The following is a 10,488-nucleotide window of genomic DNA, read 5'->3' on the forward strand; positions in this document are numbered from 1 at the left end:
ATCAGGGAGGCCATGCAATAATACTATAGTATTTCAGAACGTCCACTCTCATGTCTTCACTCATGATCGATATCGTTCTCAGAAAGAAAATCCTTTCACGTGAAGCTAAAAAAACTTTCCATGCGCATGGTTCTTTGAAACCGGATGTTAGATTTTACTCCTGCTATTATTCCTTCTTCATTGACTGACTATTCTTTAACAGCATCCAAAGTCAAAGTGATTATGATAAGAGAATTGGGGGTCTGTGTAGGTTCTCCTCTTCCTCGAACATTGGGGTGTCATCATCCTCTCTAGCGTCTGCTCCAGCCGAGTCCACCTGTAAAATATCTCCGGAGCGGGAAAACTACTCCGCCACTGTCACGTGGTGGGGAGGCGGGCTCGAGCGGGGCGATTGGAAATCTGGAGATGCGCTAATCTGTGATTGGTGCCCGGGGGAGGGGTCTGCTGAAAACGAACGGGGCGTGAGCATTGCGCGTCCGGAGCCTTTGTGTTTCAGCTCTAATATCTCACATATCAATAATTCAGTGCGCAAGCAGACGGACCCCGCGCTATGTATTCAACTGCGCTTCAACTCGACAAGGGCCTCGTACCGCTCTCGACTGGTTATTCGATTACGGAGTGAGACAAGAAGGCGGGGAGGCTTGCGCTGAGAGGGGAAAAATAAGTTTACACGTGGAACGACTGGGTAAAGGGGACTCTCCATGATTTAAAAAAAGAAACGGGAAAACCAAACCTGTCTTTGACCTTTCCAAAATTTAGAAATACACAAGGATAGCTATAATTCAAGAAAGCTAAAGGAGTTTGTCATTTCGAAAGACTGCATTCTGTCGAACATAATAAGAATAGCAGGACACAGCCACGAAGTGCAGAGTGAAGTTGCCATAATGTTGACGGTATTACTGGGTGCAGTGTGGCTAGTGACTCTAGTGAACGCTCAGAACGAGACGGAACCCATCGTGCTCGAAGGGAAATGTCTGGTCGTTTGCGATTCCAACCCAACTTCGGATCCCACTGGGACTGCTCTCGGGATATCGGTGCGCTCCGGGAGCGCCAAAGTGGCTTTTTCAGCCGTGAGAAATACCAACCATGAGCCTTCGGAGATGAGTAACCGGACTATGGTCATCTACTTTGACCAGGTAACTTTCCCTGATCTGTCTGTCTGCTATATCACTCTGGACCTGGTAGGCTAATGTGGAGCGAATGTGGCGGGAGGGGTTTTGGATAACTGGTGTTGAAAATTGATTTTAAAAAGCTCTCTGTCCATGAGTAGAGAATGGAGATTCACTGTTTCAGATAGAGAGGAGATTTATAGATGCAGGCAGGTGAAAGTAGTCAGCCTTTAAATATTTAAGTTAATTTTGATGATATGAAATTATGTCTGACATCTCTCCAAATAATTTAATACCAGTGTCGGGGAGGAGGAGGGGGGGGGGGGTGAAGTCTTACTCCGTGCTACTCCATATCTCAAAAGGTTAATAGCCGCCAAATGGCTATTCAATTAAATTACATTTTGGTCTAATAAAATTAGACCTTTGAGCCCCAGAATTATATAGATGGATTAATTCCAAAATTGATTAACTTGGTTTCTATAATTGTCTTCATTTGAAACTAACAAAGTTATAGTCAAATGTCATCAGTTACCTAGTCCTATACGATCCAGTATCATTGTGTATTGGGTGAGTTCCTTTCATCTTTGTAATGCAATGCAATTCTAAAGCGTTTATGTGATTGAGAAGTGCCTTTGATGTTAGTGTATTTTCCCTCTTCACACTCTTTCTATCTTCCCTAGATACTTGTAAACGTTGGTAAGAATTTCGATGAGGAACGGAGCAATTTCATCTCCCCGCGCAAAGGGATTTACAGTTTTAATTTCCACGTGGTCAAAGTGTATAATCGCCAAACGATCCAGGTCAGTGCTTTGTATCAATACTGAACACTGCCTCAGTTTATTTCAAGTGTGTGTGTGTGTGTGTGTGTGTGTGTGTGTGTGTGTGTGTGTGTGTGCGCGCGCGCGTGCCGTGACTGAGCGGGAGGGAGGAGGAGAAAGGGGAGGGAGAGACTTCGAACACCCGCTGGTAGACCCCATATTAGGCCTAAATTGAAAAATGATTCCACTAGAAATAATTTGTAGATTTGTGAGAGGTCATTCCACTAATTCCCCAGAGAAAAGGGGTGTTTGCAGATGAAAGTCACCAACTGAATCATAATGAATCGATACGGCTATGGAGCCAATTAAGAGCAGTGGCAGCCAGTTAGCCAGTGTCGCTGCCATAGTGGCATCAGGACCCTGGACAGCAGCAGCGTAGAAGCTGCTCTGTCCTGCTGCGTGGTTTGGCGGCTGCATTTTACAGCAGGTAAAAATACCAAACTGGTCAAAGTAGACCCAGACCAAACAGGTATTTTGAGCAAAGTTACTTGGTTGATAATATCAATGGCTGCTTTAAATAATATACACCTAATATACACATACAGGTAATTGGCTAAATATAGGAAACACTTGAGTAAATTAGGGATACAAAGTAGTCCTATATTGAAGCTGGTGCTTCCCCAGAGGTGTGGTTCCTTAGTTAATTCAGCAATTAACATCCCATCATGCGTAGAGCCATGTATAAAAATGCTCAGTTGCCCATTATTTTGGCTACCATGGCGCTAGACGAAATCTCATTGACTTTGAAAGAGTGGGCCCAAAGGAGCATAGGGGTATAACGTGTCTGTGTGTGTCAATATGTCACCAGATCTTAACCCAATTTAACACTTATTGAACACTTGATTCTGGAGCTGCGCCTGAGACTGTTTTCCACCACCATCAACAAAACAGGAAATTATTGCATTTTTTGTGGAAGAATGTGTCGCATCCCTCCAATAGAGTTCGAGACACTTGTAGGTTCTATGCCAAGGTGCATTGAATCTGTTCTGATCTGTGGGGGCCTAACACCCTATTAAGACACTTTATGTTGGTGTTTCCTTTATTTTGGCAGTTACCTGTACATATTGTGCAGCGCCAATCCATCGAGCAACGACTGACAGCTCGCTTTTCCCAAGCAACACAAATAGAGTAATCCTTTGATTGCGTTAAATTAGTGAATATACTTGATTAGATGTAACCCTCTTTAAATAACATTTAACACGGACAACGTGGCTTTTAAAACCAGCCCCTCTTAGAGTGTATCTTTCACTAATTAAATCATGGTCTAATTATGCCGTGAAATCCATGGGGCTTCAGCATTACATTCTGTTATTCATCTCTTATTGGAAGCTGAATTAATTAGTTGAAAACAAACCAGGCAAGCAAAATGAAAAGCTCTGTCAAACTGTATTCCCCTCTCATGTCATTGACACCAACTAAACCATGAACAGGTACAAATTACAGACAACTTACTCAAGCAACTAAATAGCACACTAAATACATTTCACTGTCAATAATTTTCTCACAAAAGACAAATATAAAGATTTTCACTGGAAACATACATCATCCTCCCCATATAAACCAAATAATAAATAGAAGAGGATTCCCAGCTCAGTTCAGCTCTGAGACACTAGTCCAACATAGACACAACAACTGCTGTGTTCAAAATCCCACTATTTGATTGCCTTTGAACTTCTGTTTGCCATGGGGAGACAAAAGGAGGGAGGCAGGGAGGGAGGGAGGGGGGGATGTGTGTGTATGTGGTTGGTTGACATGGAGATTAAGAACTTTCCAGTGTCTTTCTAGAAGGATGGTCATGTATTTTGTGGAACAGGATTGTCTTACAACTCCAGTGTTTTGCCATTGAAGGAGGAATACAGGCATTACATCTTGAAACATCCATTAATATCTCACCTCCTCGTTCAAATCTGTGTGGATCTCACAGAGACCAGGGGAATGAGAACCCAATCCACTGACATAAATATATGTCTTATCTCCTCATCATTCTATTTCTTTTGAATGTAAATAACCATCTTGACTTTATAGACTTGGCACAAGTACAGATTGTTTCAACAATCCACTTCAAGGACGAACAGAAGCACAATTCTAATTTCAGAGGCTTCCATTTGTATGTGCAAACTCCATTGTCATAGTGTTACATGTGAGCCCCAAGTACAAATCCCCTGAAATAATACATTAACCAACTAATCAATAACTTAAAGTTAAGTATGAGTCCCTACTGGGGATGGAATTGTAATTTTGGGCAGTCGCCAGTCAGGCCTGCTGGGCTAGTAGCCCACAGTTTTTACTAGCCCGGGTCCAAAATCTGTGCCAACTAACTGGCGGGCTAATTGAGCAGACTTTCTAACAGCCCGGTCTGAAAAGTACTAGCCTCGGGCTAGCAGGCGATCTTAATTTCAATACAAGTAAGATAGAGCAGGCTAACAGTCATTCAAACTGACAAGAAAACAACACTGAATATTGTAGGGAATCATTGTACCATCTAAATCGTTGTGAAATATATTTTAAATTACAATGATTCCTTACACTATTTGGTTCTTGTTTTCTCACAAAAACTAAAATTTAGCAAACAGCATAGAATTTTAGCAACCAGGACATTTTTTATTTCCACTAGATAACACAGTCGCAAAGTCAGAACAGCTTTCCCAGTTTGACAACAGATGCCGCTCCAGCGGGAGAAATCAATAGGTGAATATTACAGCCAATCACAACACTGGCGGGTAGGTAGTACTGTGAAAAACTATCATTACAATATTAGCAGAAGAGATATTATGGACACTTTCTGAAATTCCAATGCAAAAACATTTTTTTGAAACCTGTGTAGCACCTTTAAATGCACACTTCTCCCAAAAACATGACATTTCTAAAGATAACCTTGCTGCCCAGTCAGTGTGTCTCCCTTCACCCAATGAAGAGAAGAAAGTGGTCTGTTGTCACGTTACTGCTGTCATCTGTCTGTCTGGACAGGAAATTATGTGAGATGAGGATGTGTGCTTTTTCATTACAGCTAAGTGCTGCATTAAACTGTGGGCGGAAATCCACTCACCAAATGTATATCTAAATCTTCTCTCACTGGGCTTAATTGGGTGCTAACGCATTAATGAATTCAGCAGCTCAATGGAATGCTGACACCATGCACCAGCCTTTATTCCATTTACACATCCATGTGCTGTAATTGCAGGGGCTGGCTGGGAGCGATGATGTTTTTGGGAAGTGACTTGTGAATATCAGACTCCGTGGCCCCACTACATATAGGACCTTCCACCCCCCTATATATAGGACCTTCCACCCCACTGTATATAGGACCTTCCACCCCCACTAATTTATTTATCCGTGATTTTACCAGGTAAGTTGACTGAGAACACATTCTCATTTGCAGCAACAACCTGGGCAATAGTTACAGGGGAGATGAGGGGGATGAATGAGCCAATTGTAAACTGGGGATTATTAAGTGACCAGATTGGGAATTTAGCCAGGACACTGGGGTTAACACCCCTACTCTTACAATAAGTGTCATGGGATCTTTAATGACCTCAGAGAGTCAGGACACCCGTTTAATGTCCCATCCGAAAGACGACACCCTACATAGGGCAGTGTCCCCAATCACTGCCCTGGGGCATTGGGATATTTTTTTTAGACCAGAGAGAAGAGTGCCTCCTACTGGCCCTCCAACACCACTTCCTGCAGCATCTGGTCTCCCATCCAGGAACTGACCAGGACCAACCTTGCTTAGCTTCAGAAGCAAGCCAGGAGTGGTATGCAGGGTGGTATGCTGCTGGCACTATATATAGGACCTTCCACCCCCACTATATATAGGACCTTCCACCCCCACTATACAGTGCCTTGCGAAAGTATTCGGCCCCCTTGAACTTTGCGACCTTTTGCCACATTTCAGGCTTCAAACATAAAGATATAAAACTGTATTTTTTTGTGAAGAATCAACAACAAGTGGGACACAATCATGAAGTGGAACGACATTTATTGGATATTTCAAACTTTTTTAACAAATCAAAAACTGAAAAATTGGGCGTGCAAAATTATTCAGCCCCCTTAAGTTAATACTTTGTAGCGCCACCTTTTGCTGCGATTACAGATGTAAGTCGCTTGGGGCATGTCTATCAGTTTTGCACATCGAGAGACTGAATTTTTTTCCCATTCCTCCTTGCAAAACAGCTCGAGCTCAGTGAGGTTGGATGGAGAGCATTTGTGAACAGCAGTTTTCAGTTCTTTCCACAGATTCTCGATTGGATTCAGGTCTGGACTTTGACTTGGCCATTCTAACACCTGGATATGTTTATTTTTGAACCATTCCATTGTAGATTTTGCTTTATGTTTTGGATCATTGTCTTGTTGGAAGACAAATCTCCGTCCCAGTCTCAGGTCTTTTGCAGACTCCATCAGGTTTTCTTCCAGAATGGTCCTGTATTTGGCTCCATCCATCTTCCCATCAATTTTAACCATCTTCCCTGTCCCTGCTGACGAAAAGCAGGCCCAAACCATGATGCTGCCACCACCATGTTTGACAGTGGGGATGGTGTGTTCAGGGTGATGAGCTGTGTTGCTTTTACGCCAAACATAACGTTTTGCATTGTTGCCAAAAAGTTCAATTTTGGTTTCATCTGACCAGAGCACCTTCTTCCACATGTTTGGTGTGTCTCCCAGGTGGCTTGTGGCAAACTTTAAACAACACTTTTTATGGATATCTTTAAGAAATGGATTTCTTCTTGCCACTCTTCCATAAAGGCCAGATTTGTGCAATATACGACTGATTGTTGTCCTATGGACAGAGTCTCCCACCTCAGCTGTAGATCTCTGCAGTTCATCCAGAGTGATCATGGGCCTCTTGGCTGCATCTCTGATCAGTCTTCTCCTTGTATGAGCTGAAAGTTTAGAGGGACGGCCAGGTCTTGGTAGATTTGCAGTGGTCTGATACTCCTTCCATTTCAATATTATCGCTTGCACAGTGCTCCTTGGGATGTTTAAAGCTTGGGAAATCTTTTTGTATCCAAATCCGGCTTTAAACTTCTTCACAACAGTATCTCGGACCTGCCTGGTGTGTTCCTTGTTCTTCATGATGCTCTCTGCGCTTTTAACGGACCTCTGAGACTATCACAGTGCAGGTGCATTTATACGGAGACTTGATTACACACAGGTGGATTGTATTTATCATCATTAGTCATTTAGGTCAACATTGGATCATTCAGAGATCCTCACTGAACTTCTGGAGAGAGTTTGCTGCACTGAAAGTAAAGGGGCTGAATAATTTTGCACGCCCAATTTTTAAGTTTTTGATTTGTTAAAAAAGTTTGAAATATCCAATAAATGTCGTTCCACTTCATGATTGTGTCCCACTTGTTGTTGATTCTTCACAAAAAAATACAGTTTTATATCTTTATGTTTGAAGCCTGAAATGTGGCAAAAGGTCGCAAAGTTCAAGGGGGCCGAATACTTTCACAAGGCACTGTATATAGGACCTTCCACCCCCACTATATATAGGACCTTCCACCCCACCCCACTATATATAGGACCTTCCACCCCACTATATATAGGACCTTCCACCCCACTATATATAGGACCTTCCACCCCCACTATATATAGGACCTCCCACCCCACTATATATAGGACCTTCCAACCCACTATATATAGGACCTTCCAACCCACTATATATAGGATCTTCCACCCCACTATATATAGGATCTTCCACCCCACTATATATAGGATCTTCCACCCCACTATATATAGGACCTTCCACCCCACTATATATAGGATCTTCCACCCCCACCTGGGATATGGAGGCCTGATAAAGACCCAGGGGTGAAACGTTGTTATAAATAAATATCACCTGGGAGCATGAGCAGCAGTGTGCAGCGTTTTCCTTTCTGTTTCCCTTACATCACTGCCAGAAAGGAGGGATTGTCCCCCGTTTGACCCTCTCAACCAGCTGAGCGAGGTTCCCTTTCTCCTCCTCACTGTGGATGGGGCTGGGGGTAAAGCTGGGTCTGGGTGGGAGCTGAGTGAGCCTCCCTTGGGCCCTGGCTGGTGGGAGTGATGTAGAGGCGTGGCCCTGTAGACTCATTTAGCACACTAAACTGAGGCTGCTCTGTCCTCTTGATCTCTCTCTCTCTCTCTCTCGCTCTCTTGCTCTCTGTCTATCTCTCTGTCTCAAGCTTTGCTGGTTCAAACCAAGGCCTAAATAGTGTTTTGATCATTTTTATGCTTTTTATGCATGATTTAGGGGCTACTGTTTGAATGTTAAGGGCATGTTTGAGTCAAGAAGTGCTCAACCCGCAGGTGCTTTTCAACTTTACTCCTAAACTCAACACTAGGAGGGTGCACTGTACAATGTATGAATCTGAATGAGTGAAATTATGTGATGTTCATGTCTGTGTTTACTGTGTTCTAGTGTGTGTGTGGGTGGGTGTGTAGAAATGTGTGTGTACTTTACCATCTCTAATTGTAACATCTGTCCTGTCTGTCCTGTAGGTGAGCCTAATGCATAACGGATGGCCTGTGATCTCGGCCTTCGCTGGGGACCAGGATGTGACACGCGAGGCTGCCAGTAACGGAGTGCTGATCCAAATGGAGAAGGGGGACCGAGCCTACCTCAAACTGGAGAGAGGAAACCTCATGGGGGGCTGGAAGTACTCCACATTCTCTGGGTTCCTGGTCTTCCCCATGTAGAAGACAAGGAGACTGGAGGGACTAATGCTTCTCAGCTCGGCGGCTTGGGAGACTGTGGAGTGAGAGAGAGGATAAAAGATAGAGGAAGAGAGAGAGATATGGGAGAGGAAGTTAAAGAGATGTGTAAGGTATAATTAGGCAGGGCAGGCTCTCCAACACACTCACTCACTCCGCTGCCTGACTACAGCTCTGGACAGCCAAAACTTTTTTATCCTCAGAAAAATAATAATTTAAAAACATTAAAGAGAGTAAAAACTATAGGCCAAGTCCACCCCTTCCCTCACATCATCTCTTTCTGCATCTGCTTTGAGGAATGTCTCTGTATTACCTACAGTGTCAAAGAGCTGCATCGACCATGTTTCCACATACCGTATGGTCATCCATCCCCACCCATTTTCTGTGACTCCATTTTTTTATTCTATACGTCTGTGTACAGTCCGACAATACATTTTCTACATCCCTTCCACCACTGTCAATTTAAGTCCAAGCAGATACTGTACTGTACCATTGCGTCCTCCTCCTCACTCATCACTCCTCCCATCCCCTGTTCTTCACATATATTGATCCTCTGTTCAATACTCCTCCTCTCCTGTCCTGTTGTGTTATCCTCCACTCTGCTGCTCTTCTTTCTAGCCTTCTCCTCCCAGTAAAGATGTCCCTGCTTTGTCTTGGTTGGAGGATTGCTGAAACTCTAAAAGACTCTAGCTGTATACTGGATATATATATATATATATATATATATATATAAATTCTGAAAGTTTCTATATGATATAATCTATGATTAACAGAATCTGGTTGAATATCGTATTTCCGTATTTCAATGTTAACATTTTGTGATTGTGTGTGGATTATGAGGCTGCCCTTAAGTACTGATGCTTCTTGTTCTTGTTTCGGTCGAAATGTGGCTAAACTGAGACTATACCAGAAAAACTATAAAGGAATTTATTATGATTATTAACTGTACAAATCCTCCCGTTTATTTAGCAATCAATTTATCTATTGTTTTTTATTTTCTTTGATCCAATAAAATTGAAATGGTACTTTTATTTTTCTTAAACCTAATCCGAGACTCTTATTGCGATTCATTTGGTTAAACCTAGTTGGAAAAACATCTAAGGCCGTCTCCACCCATCTTCCCATCTTCCATTCAATTCTAAAAAGTTGGCTGGAGTGAGTGATAATCAAGATGTAGCACGTGTGTGTGTGTGTGTGTTTGTGTGTGTACAGTAGGTACTGTATGTGTGTGTTCATGTCTGCGAGAGCCAACATTGTTGTTCTGAATGTGTGTGTGACAGTGTGTGTTGTTCCCAGTGATATTGTGCTGTCTTCCTGGCCGCTGATCCGCTGTATAGAGAGATTCAGTCTGGTGATTGGGGGCTTCCTCCACTCTTCTCTTACTGCTGCTCACTCTCAAGACGTTAATGAGCTCCTGGGGGGAAATTAGTGCTGGCATAATAAGCAAACTCTGCTGCTTATACAAAGATCATGTTATGCTCATTTCTACCATTTTCTCTTTTCCTCTCATTTCCTCCCCTTCTCCATTCTCACTTCCTGCTCATGATAAGCATTTAAAGAGCTGTGAAGGGGATTTTAACTTTGTGATGTGTTTTATGTCCTAGTGATTATGTAGTCTTGTTTAACATTCTGGTGTTACCTTTTTTAGATGTGTTTATCACTCATTTATGTTTGAATTAACTTGTGCGTACAAGGCTTTTCTTGCTGCGCGGTCAATCCAAGGTCCACGTCCTCTAAACATAATTTGACTGGAGGGAGATGAAGGTAAATGTAATTGTCTGCAGTGGGTCACAGACTAGCAAGCAGGTTGGTGGGGCGAAAGCCAGGCTGGCATGGCACCCACTCGACCTCACCTCCTGCCCTCC

At 43.0% G+C, this 10,488-nt stretch overlaps 1 protein-coding gene across 1 annotated transcript; it reads left to right on the forward strand.

Moving 5' to 3' along the window:
• Positions 1-543: 543 nt before the first annotated feature.
• Positions 544-9,642, forward strand: LOC139381899 (cerebellin-1-like). Its single transcript, XM_071125759.1, has 3 exons — positions 544-1,136; positions 1,790-1,909; positions 8,411-9,642. Exons 1-3 carry the CDS (start codon positions 885-887, stop codon positions 8,606-8,608), a joined length of 570 nt encoding a protein of 189 aa, XP_070981860.1. The 5' UTR covers positions 544-884; the 3' UTR covers positions 8,609-9,642.
• The last annotated feature ends 846 nt before the right edge of the window (positions 9,643-10,488 follow it).

This window comes from Oncorhynchus clarkii, chromosome 2 (assembly GCF_045791955.1).
Source record: "Oncorhynchus clarkii lewisi isolate Uvic-CL-2024 chromosome 2, UVic_Ocla_1.0, whole genome shotgun sequence".
Classification (NCBI taxonomy): Eukaryota; Metazoa; Chordata; class Actinopteri; order Salmoniformes; family Salmonidae; genus Oncorhynchus; species Oncorhynchus clarkii.